This window comes from Rattus norvegicus, chromosome 3, assembly GCF_021556685.1.
Source record: "Rattus norvegicus strain SHRSP/BbbUtx chromosome 3, alternate assembly SHRSP_T2T, whole genome shotgun sequence".
Taxonomy (NCBI): domain Eukaryota; kingdom Metazoa; phylum Chordata; class Mammalia; order Rodentia; family Muridae; genus Rattus; species Rattus norvegicus.
Window position 1 is genome coordinate 61,171,877 of NC_141536.1, and position 26,049 is coordinate 61,197,925.

Below are 26,049 nucleotides of genomic sequence, written 5' to 3' on the forward strand. Positions count from 1 at the left end.
TTTATTTTTAATCATGGTGAACCATACTAAAAAGGTAGCAACAATGACAAATTTTCTGGGTAAGCATTAATATTAAGAACCTTTGCAAGCTAATTGTATTAAGACATACTACTTTGGCTCCCTGGAACTACATTTAAGCATTTGTTAACCAATTATTAGCAGTACTCAATTATTTTAAATTACTCTCCTGAGCAGAGTTAATATACAATCAAATGTGTAACTATAGATTAACAAGTAATGGGCTGATATAGAATTGGTAGAAAGCATTTGGAACTAATTTGTATGCATTTTGAATAATATTTAATGACTACTAAGACAAAAGTCATGGAACGCCTAAGTTACAAAAGCCAGGGAAACACAGTATGAGATTTCAAGCAAGAGTTGTCATACTTTGAAGGTTTCAAGATCTTTCATTCATTCCATGGAGGATTCTAAGATTCCCTACTAAGAATTCTTTACTTCCTTAGAGACCAAAGTTAGTTCTGTGAGAAAAAGGCCAATAAGACATGCCCATGTACACACAAGCAAAATCATATGGAGGAAATAACAACAGCTCTACATGGAGTAAGTACAGAAAAACTTTCCAGCAGGTGACATTTGGTCTGTCCCTTTCTAGGGTACGAGCGAACGGAGGTCTTAGATGGAAGGAACTGTGGCAAAAGCAAAGTGTGGAGTCACTGGCATGCTGTCAGCATGAAGGAAATTCAGATTCTTCAGCTGACTGACAAGGAGGAGTCCAGGAGGATCAAAGATAAGGCTGGGTAGGATGCTTCACTTTGCATTCTATTGTAGCCAGCAGAATCATGACACAGACTCATTAGTTGGATGCAGCCAATAGTGAGCAAGTGATGAGCACTTGGATTGGTAAAACCCTTGGGAAAATTGAGAGAAAGGTATGCAGAAATCTCTGTGGTTGTCTCAGTAGATACGAGGATGTGTGGCCTTTGAAACAGGAAAGGCAAGGGGGACAGAAGCTGATGATACTTCATGCCAAACTTCTCCAAGCCTCAGTTTCCCTCATCTGTGAACAGATAATGCTAAGTAACTAAGACACAGAATCATAGGAACACAGTGAGTCAGGAATTAAGGGCCTGGGGCACAAAGTAAGTGCTCATTGAGAGACAGACTAGAGAAGATACTGACCTCAGGGAATAACTAAAATGTCAAATAAGGCTCTTAGTAGAAAGCTGGTTGACCAGAGAGATGACTCTGCTTAAGATTACTAGGTACTCTTCCAGAGGACCCAAGTTCAATTCCCAGCACCAGGTGGAAGCTCACAAATGTCTGTCATTCAGCTCCAAGTGATTTGACATCCTCATACAAGCATACGTGCAGGCAAAACACGAATGCACATAAAAGTAAAAATTAATAAATCGCCTTTTAAAAGTTGGGACAGTACTCAAACTGGCATGCTTTAAGGTTGTACTATTCAATAAATACAGTAAATATCACTGCACTGAAACACTTTATGCTACACTGTAAACTTTATGTTAATAAAGCATACCTTGATAATTTTCATAAACACCAAAGGAAAGGAGAATAGGCAGCTGGGTTAACTCGAGCAGGAGGAGGAATGTAAACGCCACGGTTGACTTTCTCATGATAGGTATCTCAGAAGAGATGCTAAATGCCAAGAAGAGGTGACACATGGCAGACCATACAAGGGAGGGAACTGAATTGCAGTGGGAGGAAGTCTGTGGAGGATGAACAGGTAGAAGAATGTCATCTTCCCATTCCAAGAGTTTATAACGAAGGGCAGAAAATGATAGACGGACAGAGAGCAAGATTTCAAAGGAAATGGACTACACAGGGCTCCCCCTTACTGATCAGGGCTCGCTCAGTAGGACTATGTCACTTTCCGGGAGTCATGGGAGAGATAAGGGAGTATACCTCAGTAAGTTGGGAAGTAGAAGGAAGTCCAGACAGTGAGCCTCAATGGTCTCACTGTCTCCTACAGTATCTGAAGTCCAAAGACATCAGCTGAGATTTGAGAATGGAAACCAGAATAAGGTCCTTGTGAACACCAAGCAATATAAGCCAATGGGAGCCCAGCAGAGACACAGACCCATAAATGAGTAACCACACCAATCATCCCAGTTGTCCCCTTTTGTGTCTGGAAGCTTTGACAAAGAAGCTGAGTAGGTAGAGTGCTGGACTGACTGAGTGTCGGAAGCTGACAGGATTCACATGGGGTAGAAGGCAGGGAGTTGGTTCAGAGGGTATAATGGGAATGAGTGACCAAGAGTTGATGAGTTAGAAAAGGGAAGGTCAGGGGTACAGGGGGTGACAGATGGGGATGGAAAGTTCTATCAAGTAGGGAAGGAGATGGAGTGGAAGTGGGAAAACTGAAGGACATGTGTTTCAGGGAGTGTTGTTTATAAAGCTCCATTTCTCCAGATGATCTTGGATCCAAATGCCAAGATGGGATGTGGAAGGAGGTGCCTAGCATGGTAATAGGTAGGTACCATCTTGGGCATTGCTTTGTAGCTGCTCTAACATCAAGGCTTCAAATTAGGTTGGAATGGTGCTCTGTTTAGATTGCTGGTGGGAAGAGAGGATAGGAGTATTAGGAAGGCAGAGGTGAGAAACCAGAAGCCAAGCTAAGACCTTCCTCCCATCCACATAGTGCCTGTAAACCTTCACAGAAGGGTTATCTGCAATCACACAGGGTTTTCTGGAGCCAGAATTAAGTGAGGAGCAACTCTAGACTTTCTCATGACCAATACCACCCTTGAGAAGCTTTCCTCTGAGAAGTGCAATCTCCGTGCACTTGAGGGACTAGCAGAGCTTACTCTAACCATGTCAAAAATGAAGCTTCAGAAGAAGCCTGGAGCAACATTCAAGGCATCTGGGCATCAAACAAGGTAGCTCCAAGAATGAGTCGATCCACTCTGTCTTCCCATTCTGTTCATTTGAAATGCACCATACTTTGGTGCTAGAGCGATGGCTCAGCAGTCAAGAGCACAGACTGCTCTTACAGAGGAGCTAGGCCTGGGGTCCATTACCCACACCAGGCAGCTCATAATCTCCTGTAGCCCCCGATCCACACAGTACTGACAGCCTCCTCCTGCTTCTGTGGTTACCACACTCAAATCCACCCCAAACTCACACATATAGTTAATAATAATATAATAATAATAATAATAATAATAATAACTTAAACAAAAGAACCCCATTACTCTACTACTCTTAGTATTCAAAGTATCTATGGTCTAATGGTGTAAATGATGGATGTTTTCACAATTTTTCTTTAAGATAGGAATAAGGATGCATGTTATAATAAATTATTTATACATACCTATTTATATTTTTCTAGGCAAAATTACTTTGAGGTTTAAGATGGTACCATGAAGAGTAAAGGGTATAAGTACAAGCACTGGCAGGAACACAAACTCTCCACTTGGGTGGAATTTCTATACAGGAAACAGAAAGATAGACAGAGGCCATCTTGCTAAAGGTCAACATTACGCCATACCTCCTCGGATGACTTTCGAAATGCTATGTAAGTTTGCAGGACTTGTGACCTGTAGCTGACGCTTCGACTAAGCGTGCTTAATTCTTCTTCTAGCCGTTTCACTTTAAAAGGAAGCAATGCCACTTCATTGAGTTCAAGTTCATTTTTCTCTGTCGTGATTTTTGCTGCTGCTTCTAATGCATGTGCTGTCTCCTATGAAAGCAAAGCACAGGGGGTCAGGAGCTGACAGGGGAATCGTGAACGTTCACATTCCATTACCCTTCGGCTCATCCATCTATTACGGATATTAATTGAACTTGTACTGAGAATTTCCTCAATCAAAGAAAGGCATAACTTGCAGAATTCCAAAAAGGAAGTGGCAAAGGCATTTGAATCTGAAACCATCTCCAGTCCTTCTTTGGCTCCGTCCAAAGCTGAAGCCCTTCTGTTCTGGTGCTTAAGGTAGAGGCATAATACTCTAGCACACAGAGAATCAAGACCCAGTAAGCAGTTGACAGCTCCTGAGATGTGTTGTGCTGGGACTCTGGGCTCCTTAGTCCATGGTAGGACTCTTAAACTTCTAGCAAGCCTCGCTTAGAATGCTTGAACCCTCCGGTCCAGCTTTTAGAACTTCCCTGCCTCTCGGCTTCTCGGACTTTTCTTAGCTATCCTAGGGTTCTGCCATTGGTGTTGCTGTGCAGGCTTTAACTCCAAGCATCAGGCTCTCAGCTCCTGGGCACTCTCTGAAACTCTACAGTTCTGCTGCTTCTCTGCAGCTGCTGTTTCCTCTGCCACCCATGCCGGAAGCCCCAGGGGTCTTCTCCGCCCATTATACAATTCAGTTCAGCCTGCTCTGCCCATGATACAGACCACAAGCCAACCGAGATATTCAGGAGAGGAATTTCTTGCGTCCTACTGTTGCAACACAGAGGGATATCACGAAGGAGAGGAACTCCTCAGACCCCCAATAGTGATGAACAATCTTGTACAGGCGGTAAAGAGACACACAGGCTGGTGCTTAAGATTTTGATCCTATATCTCAGAGACAATCTGGATATGTGAGCTTTCCTGTTCTACCACTCACAAGTGTTATACAAGCACCACTCCTAGGCCTCCTGTAGGCACAGCTTCACAAGCTTAGTGTTGAAGCCCAGTCCTACTCTTCCTCCCAGACCTGGGTGAGAATAGTTATTACTAGACTCAGAGCCGCTGGGAGGTGGAGTGGGTAAGGAGTCCTTTGTGCAAGCTCTGGGCAGGGCCATTAGGAGGGCATGGCTCAAGGGAGGTTTGTTGGTGATGGTACAGGCTTAGAGTAGTAGTGTCTCGAGCAGTAGTTCACGACCTTCCTAATGCTGCGACCCTTTAACACAGTTTCTAATGCTGTGGTGACCCACTCAACCATAAAAGTATTCTTGTTGCTACTTCATAACTGTAATGTGACTACTGTTACAAATGGTAATGCAATCTGATATGCAGGATGTCTGCTGAGCAACTCCCCAGTAGAGTTGCGACCCATAGGTTGGGACCCCTGGTCTAGAAGAGCAAGGCCTGCGGAGGCAGAAACCTGTGGTCTCAGCCACAGTCCTGATTGCTGTACTCCTTGTAGCCAAGTCTAGTTTCTTTAAGGCATCCATGAAGTGCCCAAGGCCAAGATTCCACTGACAGTTTAGCCAGCAGCCAGTAGGAGGGGTTATTAAGCTCTCAGCCCTGTTCATTCAAGGTAATAGGATGCAAAGAAGTCAAAATAGGGCAGCTATCAGTCAAAAGCTCAAACTGGCAGGGTCCCCAATAGCTTAGTTTATTTGTGGGGAAAGTAAACATTAAAAGGTGCTTACAATAAAGAACTGTCATAGCATTAGCATTCTTAAAGAGTATTTAGCAGTGCTTAACTCCTAGTTAATTGCCCTTAGGGAGAGCTGGTCTTTCTGGTCCCTTTTAATAGATTACCTGCATGTCTAATCTGATGGTGTATAAACAAAATTATTATTGCCAGTCATATAAAAGTTGGCAACACATAATGCTTCCTAATTATGTTCCTGGTTCATATATTTGCTATGCACTATTTTTATTGTTGGAGCATTCTTCTGCACATACGAAAAACGGACCGTAAGAGAGTAGACCTTCTTGTGCTGGCAGCAGCCGCAGACATGGGGTTTACATGTCTCCATGGCATCAAGGAACGATGTCTAATGACTGCCTATGCACACTGTGATGTTCACACAACAGCCAAACCATATTACAGCACGCTTCTCAGAAGGTATCCTCCTCACTAAGTGATACATGACTAAGAGAAAGAGACCCCTGTAAAACGTCCTGAGAACAAGGGAGGAATCAGCAGAATTAAAATGTTTGCACTCTCACTTGCAGCACAAGGAATCCCTTCTCCTCAGGTTGTGTTTAATTTGCTTTCCGGGAACCCCACTGGCTGCACTGAATCGCAATTTGCCTGGCCTGCTTTGTGACAACACACTGCAGAATAAAAGAGGAGCAAGGGATTTCTCCCCCTGAGTTCTCTCTCGTGCTTCTAAAATTTAAAGGGAGAATTCTCTCAGACATGGCTTAGGCACTTAAAAATGAAGATTTTTCTAAATCCCATCCTAATAAGAAGGAAAGAAAAACAAGGGAGGCCTTCTGCAGTAGGTGGCTGTTCTGAGCGAGAGTCTTCTGTGGAAACCAGGAGAAACAGGGCTTTTCTTGCTGATGCAGGTGAGTGGGTAGGGGAGGAACTCAATTTAAATTCTGTGGGGCAGGCAGTGTGGCTTTGGAACCTCTAGTGCAGAAGTTCTCAACCTGTGGGGCACAACCCCTTTGGGGGTCACCTAACAGATACTCTGCCTATCAGACATTTACATTATGATTCACAACAGCAAAATTGCAATGTTACGGTCGGGGGTCACCACATGAGGAACTGTGTTAAAGGGCCACAGCCTGAGGAAGGGTGAGAAGCGTCCCCCCGCCAGGAGTCACTGAATCCAAAGCGGATCCACAATAATTAGGGGCAGGCACTCAATGTCCGAATATGAAGGGTACAGCAAGTTTCGATTTGCCTCCTTAGAGATTACAGTGACGTTTGTTGGTTCTGGAAATCCTGTGTGACTTCATTCTTGTAAACTCAGTCTTAGAGGAGTGCTCTCCTGCCTAGTCTGGCGCCTCGAAAATGTTGCTAACGCCTGAGTCTGTTCTCAGGCAGAGAACCAATGCCAGCTAAATACCTAAACATCACAGTTGCAACGAGTATAAGTAAATATGCTAATACATGGACACAAAAATACACATAACTTAGACACATAGAACAGTGTGTGTGACTTCACGTCATTATCTGTATTAACTTAGAATTGCAGCTTTTAAAGGAGCTGGGATTAAGCTCCACCCATAACTTTGGAAAGTGTTTTTAGACAATTATTTACTACATTATGGTCCTGGAAATAACTTTCATTTACCTTGGCTTGGATATCCAATTCCAGATATTTATTTAAAATCTTCTCTGATTCAGAAGGACTAGAACTGACATCCAATGTGGTAGCAAGAACCAACCTCATTTCTTGAACTGACATTTCCACCTTGGCGAATAGAGAATATATCGTAGTCTTAATAATGTATACTTATATAAAGGAGTGTACATATAAGGAGATACTGTTTCATACATCACCAGTGCATTTTAAATGTATATAATTTTTGGTATAAAATAGTTTTAAATTTTGAAGAATTTCATATTTTGATAATGCTGATCTTCCTGTAATATCATACTGGCAAATTATAGATCCATTCTTCCATTAACAGCAATGACTACAATCTATCATCCCCACATACCCACGAAGAGCTTTTCTTTATTACCGACAGAGGATGATAAGACACTTGCTAACACGTTGGCGGAGATGAATTCATCTGTATGGTGAATGAGACCAATTGGCTGGCACACCTAAGCACACATTCCAAATCGAGGTGTTAGACTACCCTACCGGCAGTTGGACTTAAGGCTGAGGAGCTCTGGGAAACGCCCAGGCTGAGTGATAGATAGTGAAAGCGGAAAATTATTTCGCTGATGAGGTGAGGGAACTGTGACTTGATCTTTGATTCACAGGAACCAGTGGCTAAGGTGACCCTGGAAGGGCTTCGCTCCACTCGAGTTATTTCCTTCATCCCTTGCTTTCTGTAGAAAACACACTCTCCACAGCTAAGTCGGCAATAAGACAAGAAACGGTTGTTTAAATTTTTGCTGTGTTTCTACAATCACCAAATTAGCTGGCCTCTCAAGTGGTAGGGAATGCAACACCACAGCTGCTCCCGTGCTTAAACTCTCCTGGGACCCAGGCAATGAGGTACAGCTCACAGTCGTGAGCTACCAGGTCGATAACAGAGGGGAGGCAACCTAGCAGGGATGTTATTTAATGCCAGGTCCTATGAAGTCTGTTAACTCTGCTCCTAAATGTTCGAGTATATGAGTAGGTTGCATTGAATAAAAAGATGGCTGAACGTCTGAGACGCAGTGTCTACAGCACGGTTCACTACCACTGTGTCTTCAGTGGACAGGAAGGAAAGTATTTCCATAGAAAGCTGCTGATCTCTCTGCAGAGAGGATTTTCCCATAAGTGCTTTTACATGGATGACTGTGTCTCTTGCATTGGTTTTGTTCAATCAGTATGATGATGACAACATATTTTTCTCCCAGAGAAACAACCCTCGAAATTGTTGATAACTATTTGTCTGTCTGAAGTCCTCTGTCCAGTTGTGCCAGTATGATGACAGCTAGCATGTGACTTTGCTCAGAGTCATACAAACCAAGCCCCAGCCCTTTCAGTGCATGTCTGAAGTGGCTAACACAGAACTATGGGGAGTATATAACTCTGATATATATGCGTTCAGGACTGGAATAGCCAACGACATTAGTCATTTACTATTGGCAACCGGGGCAAAAGTGGTGAATTGCAACTACTGTTCACCCAATTAACAGACCCACTATCTAATACGCAGGAAGTCTAAAGAGACGTGCCCCACCATCCCACAGTGCTCACAGTTGGCACACAATCCATGAACACCAAATAGAAGGTGTGTATATATTCTTTTATGAAAACTACCTTCCTTAGGTAGTCGTCCACTGACGTTGCTAATTGCTGTTTCTTAAGGGCAAACTCCTGGTGCGCTGTACATTGCTGGCTGAGACGATCCACTCGCTTCTGAATGCGTCCCATCGTCTCATGAATTCCCGTCACCTGAGCGCTGAAGGGAACAAGCCAGTGGTTAGTTCACTTGACCTTGACCCAGAAGCCCTGAGAGGAGGAAACATCTGGAGACAGGTCTCTCCCCTCATGGGCAGTACGAGTTGGTACAAGCTACAAGCTACTGCCTTCGGATAATGGAAGTTCTGCTACAGTGGGCAGCAAAGCCAGAGTATGCTCCTTTGTTCATCCGTCAGTCCTGAGGGAAGGATGAATTATGGCTTCTGCAGCAGGTCTAATCCTTTCTAAAGGTTTACTTTTTAATATTTCTCTAAGATACTTCGAGGATCTTATGGTGAAAGGCATAGCATGCTTACCAAGTTTTCCTGGGGGTATCATTTAAAAGCTTCATTTATTTCAAGATGCTCTTTGAATAGGAATGCGAATCGGCCAATTAACAAAGCATTTGCTAACCCAATAGGGTAAAATATTTATATATTTTGTTCTCAGTGGTTATGAATGCCCAAGGCTACATTCACTAGATAAATACCTAGTTATCACTAGCAATTAGGTATCAAATATTCTTGTCCGTATTTCATCTTCACATTATCATTTTTATAACCTATGTTGATATGTTGACCTCATGAGACGAAGGTGACATGGGGGTTCATAAAAGGACTGCCTTTCAAACCAGCTTTGAGTTGAGTTCCAACTGCTCCCATCTGCAGAAACAGCCACAGGCTTCCCAAACATCTCCAAGATTCCACCATGCAAGAAGTGCAACAGCAGAAAGAACACAGCCCCTTGCCTACTCTGTTAGAAGTCTGTCTTTAATTTCCCTCCATCCATTTTCCTTCAACTACTAGCAAAAGTTAACATGACAGCTCTTTAATTCTCCTGAGAGAATTAGTATTTTAGTTTTTCTCTTTTTTTTTTAAGATCTTGGAGCTAGGTACAGATTTCAGGAATTTGACCTCAAATGATTAATGTATGAGTCAATAAAAATAAATTAGTAATGAAATGAGGACAAGATCAAAAAAGACCTAGGGGTACAGTAACCTCACTAGAATGGTTGTAGAGATAGTTCCAAAGAGAGTCGTGCTTGGATGTGCCTGGGGTACATCAAGGGTCCCAGATAAGAATAATTATGAAATTGACATGAAGCTACTATGAGAAATATTATTCCTATATACAATGTTCCGGGCACATTTAGAACAATTAGTTTGATAACTCAGTACTTAAAGTCAGTCAAGACAATAATAAAACACCAGGAGACTTTTAGAACCAATTCTTACTGACAGAAACCCACACATTCTGCAAAAGCTAGATCCTGGCAATATGAGTTATTCTGACTAGGATTTAGGTGTACTAAAAAGGCCTTTAAAGTCCAGTTGTCCCATGAGTAGTATGTTCCACGTTTTCGGTAGAATACTGAAATCTAGAATGAGAAAGATAACGTGATGGTGTAGCAAGCACCATGGAAAAGGAGCAGAGGAAAGGGTAAAGGAAGGGACGGTGGGAAGTGGCAGAAACACGTGGCAATTTGCAAGTTATTACTAAATTCATAATATAGAACTCGTAAAAAAGAACTATGTCAGCCCAGATGGATGCTTCCTTCTACTTCCTAGTCACCTGCGGCTCCTCATCCCCAACCCCAGCACGCATCCTGCATCTGCTATAGTTGGACATTTGCTTACTGACCACACTTAGAATAGACACCTCCAAGAAGAAAATTGGAAGACAACTATAAATTTTGTCCTGGGGGACAGCAGCTGTCAGTCAATAAATCTAGCAAAGCAAAACACTATTCATACTACTCTTTGGTTCCCAGGTAGCTTTGTGTGTATGTATGTGTGTATGTGTGTGTTCACATGTGTGTATGTGCACATGTGTATGTAGGTGCATGTACGTGCATGTTTGTGTGTACATGTTTGTCTGTATGTGTGTGCATTTGTGTGCATGTTTGTGTGCACGTGTGCATGTGTATATTGTAAGGTGTGTACAGGTGTGCATGCATGTGGAGGCAGGAGGTCAATGCTGAGTGTCTTCCTCAATTGCTCTTCACTTAATTTTAATTTTTTGCCCCTTTCACTAACTTGCTCAGTCACGGAAAGGCAGAAGCAAGACTTGAACCTGGGAATCTGATCTTACAGTCGATTCTTTTCTCCCCAATCTTCTTGCCCTCTTTCTGAGCCTGGAACACATGGCCTAAAGCATAATGAAGTATTTTTCTCCTGGTGCTCTTTTATTGACTGCTGCTTACTTGCATTCAAATAGATTGACCTGGTTGGCATGCTCTTTTGAAATTGCTTGTTTTCTCTAAGCTATGTCTGCATGTAGTCTGGAAAATGGCCACTAGAGGGATGTAATACCTTGTTCAAATTGCATATCTTAAAGGTCCTTCCAGCACAGAGGACACAAAATAAGAAAACAAAACCAAAAATCAAGCATTTCTTCAGTAAAAATATCACCTTTGCAAAACCATCATCTTAATTTTGACAAACCAAAACCAATAGAAGAGAGTCTGTCTGTTTCTGATTTTGTTTTCCAACCACCTAGGAGGTTTATTTGTTCCTTATCAGGCACTGTATCTATTGTGCTGCAAATTCTCCCAGGGTAAGGGCTGGTGCCCTACTTACTCCTATAATCCTTGCAGCCTTGAGCACATGGTCGTATAATAACGGAAGGTTAATACATTTTTTAAAAAGGTTGAGACAGAGTCTCAGCTCTCCGAGCCTGGCCTCAATCTTTCCCTGTAGCCTGGGGACCTTGAACTCTTTTTTTTTTTTTTTTATTAACTTGAGTATTTCTTATATACATTTTGAGTGTTATTCCCTTTCCCGGTATCCGGGCAAACATCCCCCTCCCCCCTCCCCTTCCTTATGGGTGTTCCCCTCCCAACCCTCCCCCCATTGCCGCCCTCCCCCCACCAGTCTAGTTCACTGGGGGTTCAGTCTTAGCAGGACCCAGGGCTTCCCCTTCCACTGGTGCTCTTACTAGGATATTCATTGCTACCTATGAGGTCAGAGTCCAGGGTCAGTCCATGTATAGTCTTTGGGTAGTGGCTTAGTCCCTGGAAGCTCTGGTTGCTTGACATTGTTGTTCATGTGGGGTCTCGAGCCCCTTGAAGCTCTTCCAGTTCTTTCTCTGATTCCTTCAACGGGGGTCCTATTCTCAGTTCAGTGGTTTGCTGCTGGCATTCGCCTCTGTATTTGCTGTATTCTGTCTGTGTCTCTCAGGAGCGATCTACATCCGGCTCCTGTCGGTCTGCACTTCTTTGCTTCATCCATCTTGTCTAATTGGGTGGCTGTATATGTATGGGCCACATGTGGGGCAGACTCTGAATGGGTGTTCCTTCAGTCTCTGTTTTAATCTTTGCTTCTCTCTTCCCTGAACTCTTAATCCCCCTCTGTCCATCTCCTGAGTACTGGGATCACAGGCACTGGTCTATGGGATGCTGGAGATCATACATTCTAGGCAAGCACTCTACCAACTGAACTACATCTCTAGACTGATTAATTTTAAAGTTCAATAAAATACTGCCCAATCAATGTTTAAGGGAAAAGAATACATATATTTAAGGAGTGAGAAAAATATGTCTAGTAGCCATACTAAAAATGTCAAGACATGCCCCACTGGTACAGCAGCGACATACCTATTATGTTAGCAACCAACCACTTTCTGATTGAGGAGGCCATAGACTCTAGAGGGAGAACCTAACTGTTGTCTTGTTAAAAGGACATGGTGTCAAACTGCATTCTGAATACTTACACACTCATGTTTAAACTCATAGATTCGTGCTTCTCAGAGACTCTTCCTTTTGCAGTAGTTCATGTAAACATTCTTAAGTTGTCAGGTAAGCAACAGTGGGGGGACACTAGCCCGTCCAAGGCTCAAAGAACATAGATGGGGTATAAGGAGGGTAAGAGATGGAGGGTGGAGAGGGGTACTGTAAAGCAGGTCGTTAGGGCCTGACATAGCTGTTGCACTCGTAAACTCTATGTAGCTATCTTTACCCGCATACAACCTACATAAGCATCCCTGGCACTATTAATGATACTCTCATGCTTGCAGACAGGAGTCTAGCATGGCTGTCCTCTGAGAGGTTCAATCCAGCAGCTGACTCAGATACAGGCAGACACTGCCAAACATTGGATGGAGCTTGGTGACTCTTACAGAAGAGTTAGGGAAAGGATGTGGGCCCTGAAGGGGATAGGAACTCCATAGGAAGACCAACAGAGTCAACTAACCTGGACCCTTGGGGGATCTCGAAGACTGAACCACAAACCAAAGAACTCACACAGGCAGGGCCTAGGCCTCCCCACACATATGCAGTAGATGTGCAGCATTGTCTTGCAGGCCCCAAACAATTGCAGCAGAGGCTGTTCCTAAAGCTGTTGTCTGTGCAATATGTTCTTCTAGATGGACTGCTTTGTCTGGCCTCAGTGGACAGAATGGGCCTAGCCTCACAGAGACTTCATGTGCCCGTATGGGGGGGATACGGTGGAGGTGGGGGTGGGAGGCACTCTACCCTCTCAGAAGAGAAAGAGGGAGGGGGAAGGTGGGATGGTGGAAGGGGGTGCTGGGAAGGAGGACAGCAATTTGAATATACAGTGAATAGACAGACAGACAGACAGACAGATATGAGAAAAATAAGATTTGGCCATCAACATTTCTTCAGGCAAGGGATAGAGGGCTTATGAGGCCTCACCTCCCACTGAGGGATTGTGGGTAGTTATGGGGTTTTGGGTAAGATATCATTTCTTCAGTGGTATGTATAGCCTTTGATAAATGGTCCATGGTTTCAGTAATAATTCCCTAGTAATGCTCATGCAAGCAGCTGTAATTATATTCAGCAGGTCCAAAAAAAAAAAAAAAAACAAAGTAGGAGAGAGGCTCATGGGGAAAAGGAGTTTCAGTGAGGGAATAAAGAAGATAAGAGACAGTAATGAGGGCAAAAATGACCAAAATTCAATATGCAATATACAAAATTCTAAAAAAAAAAAAAAACCACACTGTTTTTTTTTAAAAGGGAAAAAGTAAGACATCCTGAAATTGGAGTTTAATTTTCACAGCAATAGTATCCTAGGACCTGTGGGAAAATGGCTGTATTTTAGACCATGGCAGACATTTTAGGCCACCAAGGATACCTGGTTTCTTCTTCGGTGTGTTGGCACTTATGGCTAGGTTTCAGCAATCTTAACACAAACAGTTTGGTTCAGTGTGCATGTCTGTCCCCTAATGAAGCTTTATGAGGACACTCTGAGTCACCTTGCTCCCACGAGAGTCACTATCCACTCTGTCCCACTGCTGTCTGCAGTGGGAGATTCATTCCTGGGCTGGAGAAATCACCGACCGCCCTGCTTACGCAAGCCAACCCTTTGTCTCTCTCAGTCCTCAGAAGATTGCTTCCCTCTGATTGGATGCTAATCTCTTCTATTTCTCACTTCCAGGAGGCATATAATGATAGTACCTGGCCCATCCCTAATCCCATGACCATAACCCTCCCTCCCCTTCCCCTACATTAGGCTTCCTTAATGAGACCCTGATCTGTAGATTACAAGCTGCCCAGATGCCATTGTTTTTCATTTAGAACCTTCCATGCTGATTCCAGACTTAATTTCAATCCCTTAAAGAATAGGTAGCACACACACTGGCAACGGTTTCCAGTGCCTTAATAGTAAATGCCTTGAACAAAGGATAAACTATGATTCCTCAATTTTCTAGCCATTCTCACATGAGTTGAAGATAAATGAAAAGAATTTTATCGTTCACAAGGAACAAGGGCCATTACACTACAGCTGTACTCAACTAACAGTGGAACTCAGATTGATGGTGACGAAAAGAAATCTGACTGAAGCCAACCACGGTGCCCTGTTGCCCCGTTCCCATTCGAAAGCACACTGAATGTGTGCATCTGCTGGGGAAGAGAAAAAGATGACCAAGGGGCTAATGTTCTGTGACTCCGGATTGTACTGGATACATTGATTGACCTTTGGATTTTCTCCCTGAGAAAGGATTTGTGGGTGCCTGTCAGCCGTGTGAGCTCGAGGCTCGTCAGACCATTCCTGATGTTGACTTTGACAGTCCAGTATCACAGATGTTCAGATGTGTCAGATCGAGAAGTCTTCTTCAGACATTTGTTAGAAGCTCCATCGGGGGTGGTATTTAATCCTGTATTCATTAAGTCAACCGAGGGAAGGAGGGGGATAAATGGTTTTTTTTTTTTTTCTTCAGAAAGGAAAGACATATTGACTTTTGCTTCCCAAATAGACTGTTCTGTTTACTGTAGGGAAGCAGTCAGCCTATCTCTGCATCTGTCGCAAGCAGAGGCTGGGGGAGGGGAGCAAATCCCAAAGTTAATGCATTCGAATGATTCATGCCGGAGTATGGCAAGTTGCTTGCAACCCTTTCATAAATTACTATTGGCAGCCCATCTGGATTAGGAGCTGGACCAGATGGCGAGCACTTGACAGCTTACTCTGTCTCAGCAGAAGGGATCAGCTGACCAGAATCTTCTTCTGTTTGTGGCAAATGACACTGAGGATGGGGGAAGGGAGAGGTACTCCTGTCTTTAGCTTGCTGCTCCTTTTAACCGAGACCTGAACAGTGTCCTTTCTTGTTTGTTGCTATCTTCATTTTGGAGGAGACAAGCACTATGTCTCCCTTTTATCTTTGCTTTGAGAAAGTGCTGGTTGCACAGCAAATGTTAAAAGTATGCTCATTTTTGCTGATTTGTTATATACATTTCCGGTACTTTCTCTCCGCAAACCATAGAATACACGTACACGCACACATTTTGTAGATATATAATAATAAATGCCTAGAAAATAAGAAAGAAGTAAGAGAGGCTGAAGTCACGGGCTCCCGAGGTTTGGCGCTAATGGATGAAGGATTCATCATTATAAGACCATGGAGGATCAACATACGTGTCCTGTGAGAACAATGCCGTAGCTGGGATTCTACAGGAACTCAAGCCGTGGAGTTCTCTTTATAAAAGGAAACTGAAAAACACTGCAGGCAACAGCCAAAGTGACCTTGATCTGACTACAGAAGCCCGAGTCTGGACTGGAGGTGCTGAGACTTCCGGAAGATATCATCACCAAGCCAGTAAGAAACAAGAAGCAATAAGGGGAGAGCAAAGCAGCCAAACGCCAAAGAACCAATCCCATTCCTCCAAGGGAAAGTGTGACCATCTTCCAGATGAGCAAGGCAAGGCAAAGCAAAGAGAAGACCCTCAGCCAGCAGCAGAGGAATGCACTCCAGCTCAAATGAAGGGAGTGACCCAGAGATAAACACACCTGAAGTCAGGAGAGGCAAAGGGAAAACCAACCCTCAAGATGACAGGGCAGGAAACCCAGTAACACACAACGCCCCACCCCTCCCCCATGAAGAGCTGTTGGCAGTCAGTGGCTTCTGAGAGAAGGAGGATATGGTTTCCTCATGGGTTATCCAGTCCCAAGTGGTCAGCCATGTGTACTGTGTACATATGTGAACACGTGGCACGTGAACATACAGGTGAACGACACTGAACGGAGTTACTGGGTTGGTGTTTATATGTATGAATGTCTATCTGTATGTGTTCAGACATGTGTGCATATATGTATATATATTTAACAATAATAATTATAGAAGAAGGGGTCATGAACTTAAACAGCAGTGGTGGGGACATGGGGTGGACATGATGTAGATAAAGCACTCACACGAGAAATTCTCAAAAGAAATTAAAGGAAAAAACAAAAAAATACTCAAAAACAAAACAAAATGTGATCCAAAAAATAATGGAAATACTAGAAAAGGGAATATCAGTTACTACCACTCAGAAAGATCAATGGTTGAAAACATAGGCGAATGTAACAAGAGAGAGCGGCAGCCAGAGGGAGCCATGAAGGACAGTCTGCCTGACAGACTGACAGACTCCCACAGCCTCCTATAGCAAGTACTGAAGAGAGAAACATGAACCATATGAAGGCAGCATTCAAAAGGATGATGCCCGAAATGTCTTCTGTGATAGGCTTCGACAAAATGGTACAGCAAGAGGTAAAGGGCAAATTCACACATCTGAGATCGTTTGGAAAGTATATAGCTAACTGTTATGTAATAACAATAAACTTGATTTTTATATTTCCTTCACGTCCAGCACATAGTTTGTATTAGGTCATGTATTCAATTTGGTGTCTGTGTTTACCTACTTCCAACTTTATCATTACACAGCCTTCACGAAATTCATTTTCACGTGTGTTTACGTCGTCCTGTAACACGCTATCCCCCTTAAACTGGCCCAACATTTTTCTACTTAAGGCAAATGCAGAGGTTATCTTCAGGTTGGCTATATTCTGACCAGTACTGTAAGGAAGTCCCCATTCATAAGGGGGTCTACAGACATCCTCTTCTCTATCTTCTCTTTCTAAACCCCCTGAGTTAAGAGAACTCCTCAACCACACAGGGCAAGCTTTCTCACCTTTCAAGGCAGCCTCCCTCTGCTGACTCTGCTCTTCCCAAGCTTTTTACCCACGACAGGATTCAGGCAACTTCACATCATCGTCGTCGTCGTCGTCATCATCATCATCATCATCATCACCATCATAATGATGGTGATGATGATGATGATGTAAATTTGCACTAGAGTGACTGACTAACTTGTCCATATTTTGTGAAGAATAAATTGATAGCTACTCCTTGAATGCAGTCTAAGCTTTGTGATACATTTTATACTAGGAGTTTCAAAATGAAGGGAAAACAAAGTCATCAGCCTTAATTGTTTGTTAAGTGCTAGCAGGTTGAGATTGCAGTGCTGCCGTTTACTCAACATCTGAAAGAACAGCTTATTACAGACACAAGGATATTTGAACAGCTTCTAAAGTTCAAACTGTCCTAAGAACTCAACCTTGTAATCTCCCAAATTTCAGTATCTGTCATTCACCACCTAAATATATCATCAAACTCCATTAAGAGCAGTTAGCACTTGTGTGTATGGGGGGAGCATCCAGACAAGATTTCTCTGTGTAGCCCTAGTTGTCCTGGAACTCTCTCTCTCTCTCTCTCTGTAGATCAGGCTGCCCTCAAATTCAGAGGCTGCCTGCTTCTGTCTCCTGAGTGCTGGGATTAAAGCTGTGCACCACCATGTTCCTCCCAAAACAAGCCATTTCTAAATCTTGAAGTATTTGGTGGAATTCTCAGAGAATGCAATCACAAACAAATCTTCTAGGCAAGAGAAAATGTGCCCTTCCCCCCATGGAGGGATGGTACTGCTTTTGTTTACCATTTAAGGTTAAAACGATGCATTTTTACTGTGGTGTGGCTTTTCTCAGATGTCATGCCTGCTCCTAAATAGTTGAAGTTACCCTGTGAATAAATATCCAGAAAGGAAGATGGGTGCTTCCTTCGTTGGTTTAACTCTAGACAGTATGGTCCTGTGACGGAGCTGATACAGGACAACAGAAAGGACTCAGGGATAAGCCAGAGTGGCGAGTGAGAAGGGAACAAAATGGGTGGATGTGAGAGGCAGGAAAGGATACAAAGTATTACATAGTAGGCGCTCTTTCTGGCCGTCTTGGCTTGAAGATACACTCTCTTCCCTGGCGTTCCCTCTAATTCCATCAACTTCACTCTGACTCCTCTGTTCTCAGCCTCTGACCCCATGGGTCCTGTTTCCTACAGCACATATACTCAATGTGTACCTTCTTGCCTGGATACCAGTAGGTTCCTACAATTCTGAGACAGGTTCTATATCTTTGGCTAGCCTTGAGGTTGTGGCCATTTTCTGCATGGTCAATACTTTCTTAAACAAACCAAAGAAGAGTACAGAGAAAATGGAACCCGAGCTAAAGCCGGACAGAGATGGGATACTCCTTGAGAACACTAGAATAAAAGAATCCATGGCCACGAAGCAAGCGGGTTCCTGGTGATCAATGGAAGTTGAATCACAAGAGGAGAGAGAGCCATAGTGAGCAATCTAACGGAACGATTCGGACAAGCAACCCAGTCCTCCACTTCCTGCTGCTGTGCGACACATAACCGCAGCAAGCTGTTGGACCTCTCTGTGCCCCGAGTTCTATTCTGTAAAACGGGGACAATGATGGATCAGGTACACGATAGAATGTGATCGTTAAATCCATCAAGTATTGTATAAAGGATAGTGTTTCCTGTGATGGTTAATGAGCTTGCCAACAAAGTCCCCTCAACTCTCGCCACGTTTTTCATGCTCCCTCCTCCTCTTGTCTACTTCTCCTTCAGCGACACTGTCTTTCCTGATGCAATGCTGCTTTTTTGGGGGGAGGGGGGTTCACTTACCTCTCAGGGGTTTGCATGGTTGCTGGTCTTAGCCAGACCTCCCTTGACCCCAGAGCCTGAAACAGTCCCACCACACAGTCGCTTTATATGATACATCCTGCTACAAAGGGGCATCTCACTCACAGACTGACTCTTCCCACCACAATGCAAACAGCATGAGGACACATGTGGTATTAGGTACTTGGGACCACCTGCTTTACTAAACATTGAGCGTGGTTTTGGAATGAAGAAATAAAAGAATGGGCTAAACTCGGCCCAAGGTTCATTATCATCTGTAGTAACAACAAAGGTGGTGGTAGCCAATATAAATGAAAACTGAGCGGGTGGGGGTAGGGGGAAGAAGAATGGGGTGGGGAGGTAAGCACAATCTCAATTAGCTCTGTTTTTTCCTTACTCTGGGAAATACAAAGGATGGAAAAATTTATATCAAAGAAGCCACATGCATTGGGTCAAAGTAGATGACACTGAAAGTTACACAGAAGCAGAATACCCGGCTAAGCTGTAACTCACACATTTAACTTCGCCATGGCAAGACAGAGTGAAGCGCGATACCATCTTCCATGCAGGGAGAGAGACTGAGCTAAGAGACGCTCGCTCGCTCGCTCGCTCGAGTGTAACTCCTAGGTGAACTTTAACAAACAAGAGAGGCAAATGAATGGCTTAGGAGGTAGCCTGGCCCTGCCGTGTGTTTTATGTTTTGAGTCCTAAAGTGGAAACTGCACTTAGAGAAAGAGCTTAGAGAAAGAGACGGAGATCCCTCGCTCCCAGTCATCACTGTCATGTAAGCTTCAGACTGAGCACCTCCAACAACCCCAGCTTCCTATGGTGTGAGACCAAACACTGTGTGCTAGCAGGCCACCTTCATTAAGAACGAATGGGGGTTGGGGATTTGCCTGGGGGTGGGGATTTGGCTCAGTGGTAGAGCGCTTGCCTAGCAAGCGCAAGGCCCTGGGTTCGATTCCCAGCTCCGAAAAAAAAAAGAACAAAGGGAGGAGTAGGTGAGGGGGACCAGAAGCCGAGGGCTCTCGGCCTTGCTGTGAGTCTAAGCTCGGCTGTTATCACATTCTATTATAAATAACGTGTGACATAACTGCATGCAAAGCAACACAAAAATCATAACGCAGTGTCTCTTGGCCATATGACAGATGTTTCCATCGAAAACAGATTTAAAAAAAAAACACTCGGGTTGGGGATTTAGGTCAGTGGTAGAGCGCTTGCCTAGCAAGCACAAGGCCCTGGGTTCGGTCCCCAGCTCAAAAAAAAAAAAAAAAAAAAACACTCAACAAAGCAGAATTATCATTAGACTGAGGGTTAGACTTAGAAGAAATCAGGGAAATATGAGCATTACCACTGCTGATTCTGTGAGGTTGCTTGGTTCAAACGTATTTGATTCCAGGATATGAAAATAGTGGGAGTCTGTCCCTTGGATGGCATTCTTTACAGAACAGTCATGACAAACATCTCAGATGTATCCAGAACACTTTATCTAAGATAAACATTAACAGGCTCAAGTGAAACTCAGAAGAAATGGCCAACTGAGGTGACTGTTAGGATACCAAAGTGCATGCTGGCCTAAGGGCTCACTTAGTACCTATGGCCCCTCCCAGTTCTTCTCACCCTGCTCTCTTCTACCCTAAACTTCTCCAGCTCATGGGCTTCCCTTTTCCCTTCTTGTTCCTATAGAAGCCTAACATTTTACCCATGTGCTCTCTTGCTCCTCTCTCCTCTCCATCTCCTTTGTCCCCTCCTTCTTCTCCCACCATCCTCATGGCCTGGTTCAATTTACTGATCCTATTTAATCTACTGCTTTCTCTACCTGCTGTGCACTCTTCCAGATGCCTGTGGCTGTAGTCTCCCTCATATCTACAACAAAAACCTCCTCAACCTTACTTTGGAGCGGTCATTTCCTCACATCACGCAAATGTAAACTCAGATTTTTCTTCCATTATCAACAACAAGAAGTTAAATAAAAGGGCATCTGAAATTTTTACCTGCCGATATCCCAGTTCTAAATTCTGCCTTTGATATCTGACGAGGAATACTTGCCTTCTGCAATTTAACTCGTCCTTCCTCCCTAATTCAAATGTGTGTCACTCTTGAAATCACCCTGCTGATGTTATTTGAAACAGTCGTGTGACTCTTAGCATTTTGCTTTGAAGGAGCTTTGTACAGATTTTTGAAAACTAGCGTAATTATGTATTGGGTGCTTTCTATGTGCAAGGAATGGTGTTGTGTTATTTAATGGAAAGTATTAAATGGGAATTTCCATTCTACAGAGGAAGAAAGAGACCCAAAGAGTTAACTTTAAAAGTCACACCACTATCCTGGCACTCCCAATACCCACAGCAAAACTCCTTGAAATGAAGTCCTAGGTTTCTGATCCAGGCTATTTTGGAAGCATCTGCTAACATCGTTTTGTGACCTGGTGGTATGGCTGGCATCTCAAAGCCTAGGAGCCCATGTGATACTTCATGTATACATTTTACGTGTCCAATTGTCTGTCTGTCGTCCTTGCCACGACTCTAAACCCTAGCTTCACTCCAGAGTGGCTGTGGCTGGAAAGTTCCTTCTGTCTCCGGGAACCCAGGTGTGTAGAGGTGGATCAGATGGAGATAGGAAGCAAATCCCAGACAGGGCGTATGGAATTGAGGCCAGGAACCGTGCTGCCCTCTGGTTTGCAACTGAGATTTGGTTTCTAATGGGTTTCTATTTTGCATCCACTTTCTCTTTACCTTCATTCCCTCCATCAAAATGAAAGTGACACTGATCTGCAAAATTGTCAAATCCCATGGCAAGACAAGATCTTGGTACTATTATGAAGCAATCTTACATTTCTGAGATGCTGACAGAAACATACTCTAATTCTCTTTAAAATCAAGCTAGTTGGCTGTTAATTTAATTTTCTTGCAATGGTTCTAATTTCCAGGTTTTCTATTAGTCCCAAACTACCTCCTATAAATGGGGGAATATAAAAATCAAGACTAGGAAGAATGAGGAAGGCGGAAGAATTGGACTGGATGAGTAAATAAATATGCAAGCCGTACTAAAGACAAAAGAGGAGGAGGGGAGAGGAGGAGGGGAAGAGGATCATGAAGTAAAAGCACAAAGCCTGTCAATCAAAAATTTAGGTACTGAAATTAAAGTATTTCAGACCAGAGCAAACCAGATAAAGTTTACCAGTGAAAATCCGTGACCACCTTTCTGACTCTAGGGATGAGGCATCAATCTTAACCAGAAAAACTCTGTGTCTGAGTTAAGAAGCAGGAGTTAAACTTGTCATTGGCCCTCAAGTGACTGAGAAAAGACAAAGGTGTGACCCGGAGAAGGGAGGCAAAACCACAAGACTGGAATGGTACCAGCTTCCCGCCTGGGGAGAGTTTCTAGATCAGAGCTCAGAGAAGTGAGATCCAAGAGCTCAGAGGTCTTAAATTAACCACCAACAAAAGAGTGAGCATGGGCTAGACCTACCCCCCACCCCACCCCACCCCCACCCCACCCCACACAAACACACACATGTAGCAGATATACAGTTCGATCTTCGTGGGGGTCTCCCAACAACTGGAGCAGGGGCTGTTTCTGATTTTGTTGCCTGTCGGTAAAGATGTAATTTGTCCTGAGGGGTGGGGTGGGCAAACATACCCAGGGGGGCTCCTCTTCTTAGAAATAGGGGGAGGAGCCATGAACGGGAAGGACTGGGAGGAGCAGGGGCTGATATTAGGATGTAATTAATTAATTTATAGAGACGTCAAGATCAATCTTCAGAGAAACTCAGCACCTAGCATTTGTGGGATGGAATACAGGGCAGGAAGGGACAACTCAGACCAGCACTCAGAAGTCAGGAGGGGGGATCTTTGGCTGGGTTTATTTGCTCGCACATGAGGAATCTCCCCAAAGCCAGAGAGAATAGCACAAGCAAAGACTCGCTTGACGGGAAAGGTGACTTTAGCAAGACTATGAGACCCAGTGATAATGGCAGGCCTCGGCCCTCCTCTAGACGCCACATGACCCACACTAACATACGAATGCCTGTTGTATCTTACAGCTGTCTGCACAGCTCAAGGCATTTATAAGGAATAGACATGGACCATGAGGGGAAATGAGGGAAGCGACCGCTACAGGCGCCCTTGGGCCCAGATGGCACCTGCCCGGGCTCCAGCCTTATCTGGATCTGATGCAACACCTAACTCAAGACACTAAGCACCCGCAGTTGTCACTGGTAGTTATATCCCTGTGGAAATTGGTTGCCCTTGTCATGGCCTCCAATTCTTGGCTTTTGCTGGGAGATCTTGGATTAATTCTAATCTCAGCTTTGCATGGTCCCATAGCAACCACTTAATCCCCACATCCAATGCCTCTGTCCAGGTCAGACTGTTTTGGAAAGAAAATTCCCAAGCCTAGGCTTTCACGTCTGCTCTTAAAACACAGCTGAAAAGAGCAGACCAGGAGGCTAAAAGGAAACGAAATCACGTTTACCACATCCCACCCACTTCATTCCTCAAATTGTGTTTTTGAGTTTCAAGGATATGGAAGATAGGGGGGAAAATGAGAGCCGGGGTCCAACCTCTTTGGGTAAATAGATTTCATCTCCTCATGTTCAAGTGGAAGCGCTGCCTTCCTTTCTTCCTGGCTGATAACCTGCTCCAAGAGCTATGCTGTCTCCCTGGCTTCAAATTCTCACACTTCCCAAATACGTTCTTTCTCTTTCCCAATGCCCCTCATGCCCACACAGTCCTCAGCTCCCTCTAAGGCACCCACTGAACACACTCATTGACGTGATCCTCCTGGCCCATTGCCCAAGAGCATGGAAACCGGAGCCTGTGCCTTGGATTCAAAAGCTGCCTCTGTCACAAACTGGCTGTGTGATCCTGTTAGTCAGTTTCTTAAAAACCCGTGTCACAGTCACCTTGTCTGTGGAAGGAAAACATTTTTTGTGTTTCATAGAGTCGCTGTGTGGATTAAATGAGATAATGTCCCTAAAGCCCTTGGCACGGTGCCTGGCACATAGCAGGCTCTCACTCAGTGCGAGCCTTTGTTATTAATAGTTACCTTTTATTGGGGGTTTTGTTCAGTGAAATAGCAAGGTCAAAGGGAAAGAAGAACTCTGGTGGGGTTTTTTTTTTTGTTTTTTTGTTTTGTTCCTAGAAAGGAAAAAAAAATGAGGCAATAGAGAAAAAGAAGGCTCTTGAACCCAGGGGGCGGGAAGCCTGGCGGTGAGGGGCTTGAGGGTGGCATTATGTGGGAAGTGTGAGAAGCAGAGCCCCTCCCAGTTTAGTGTTTCTCTCCCCCCTCTTCAGACACACTCAGAGACAAAGCTTTATCATCTTTTAAGTCCTCAGGCTTGGGCTGTGGCTTCACTTCTGGGTGAGCGATGCTGTGTTTGGAATTGCTGTTGAGCGTAATTCAATAGAACCCTTTAAGCCACGTCGTAATGCAGCCACACATCAGAAGCAGAAAATAAAATAAATAAATAAACAAACAAACAAACAAACAGAAGCCTTCGCTCAACTTTTTTTTTTTAACCCGTTTATGGAAACTGTGAAAAACCTTGCTACACCGGGGATAAAACAGACTTTACTCACCGGCAGGAGTCTACTTGGCTGATTAAGGTCCGTCCCTTTTGCAGAGCGGCGGCTGTAGAGTCTTTAATTTCTCTGTGTAATTCCTCATGTTTTGCTGCCAAGGCAGGCAGGCTTAAACCCTCTGATTTAAGGAGCTTAAGGTAATCTTCAACTTTTCCAAGTACATCAAATGCCTGCCAAAGAAAATACCCCATACTTTTATTTTCTACTCTTTTAGTTTAAAACTACATCAATGTGTACACGAAACACTAGCGATTAAACCAGGCCATTCAACTTAGCAGTTTGATCACAGCAACCACGACAAAATAGGTCTTAGTTCGGGGAAAAACAGCAGTGCAGTGCCCACGTAGGGGAACTTAGAGCTTAGTCCAACATTAATAAGTGACAACACCACAAAGTCACCAAAAACCACTCACACTGAGACGATATCTGTATGACACAGATAGCTAAGACGGTATGAAATTCAGAGAGTCAGATTGATAGTTTGCATATTTTATACTGTACACATACAATGGGTGAGCTATTAAAAACTCAGTAGCCTTTCATGGCCTGAATATCTCTGTAATAAGTCTGAAAGGGGGGCTTCCTGAAGAATTATATTTTGAACCTGAAGCACTCGAGAGAGACACCGAGAAAAGTACTTTTGTCCTTTTCCTCCTTGCCTTTAAAATATGACCTTGACCTATTCCAACCAAGGCATCCATATGCCCACAGGAGGGAGATTATAATTCAGTTATGGAATAGTGCAGAGAGCGGGAGCAAAGTAATAGTTTCTGATAGGCTCAATATCAGATATATAGAAAGAACATAGCCCCTTCAAACAAAGGCGCTCCTTATCTTACATTTTTTCCTTTGTGTGTATGAGTCTTTTGCCTCCATACATATCTGTGTATCACTTGCATACCTGGTACCTATGAAGACTACAAGAGGTCATGGGGTTACCTTGACCTGGAGTTGCAGATGGTTGTGAAGTGCTAGGTTGGTATTGGAAACGGAATCCCTGTCCTCTGGAAGAGTAGCCAATGCTCTTAACATCAAGTCATCTCTCCAGCCACCTCTGCTCAAGGTTTTGTCTTAAAATAAGATTTTTAAACTCCATTTTTTTCCTGCATTGGCAAACAGACTGACTGCCCAATGTAGAGGATGGAGTTTACAAAATTAACATGAAATATGAAGGAGCTGTTTATTGGCTATGGAGGCTTAGGTGACATTAAGACACTGAAGCATTTTGCTAGAGGGATGTCTCAGCAGTTAAGAGGGCATACTGCTCTTGCAGCAGACCTGAGGTTTGTTCCTAAAACCCACATTGGGAGACTTACAACCTTCTGCAATTCCAGCTCTAGGGAACCTTATGTCCTCTTCTGGAATTTACAGACACTTGTATTTGTGTTTATATACCCCTCCCAACACATACACTATGCAAATAAAAATAAAATAAGAAAAATAAGGAGGACTGTAATGTTTAAAGATATTTTTAAAAAAGGTAAAGCAGAGTGCAGTCTTTGTCGGTCTCCTGATAGCCATTTCTGACCTTTGGGCTAGAGAGGGAACGAGTGAGTCAATAAAA

General features: G+C 43.7%; 1 protein-coding gene across 3 annotated transcripts in view; it reads right to left on the minus strand.

The window, feature by feature from the left end:
- Positions 1-26,049, minus strand: part of Ccdc141 (coiled-coil domain containing 141) — a 160,229-nt gene that overhangs the window by 40,629 nt on the left and 93,551 nt on the right. For all 3 annotated transcript variants that reach the window (XM_087651716.1, NM_001430394.1, XM_087651717.1), the window contains 4 exon segments: positions 24,483-24,655; positions 8,530-8,671; positions 6,895-7,014; positions 3,476-3,667 (listed from right to left, as the gene is read on the minus strand). In XM_087651716.1, the coding sequence (XP_087507842.1) occupies positions 3,476-3,667; positions 6,895-7,014; positions 8,530-8,671; positions 24,483-24,655 (627 nt within the window).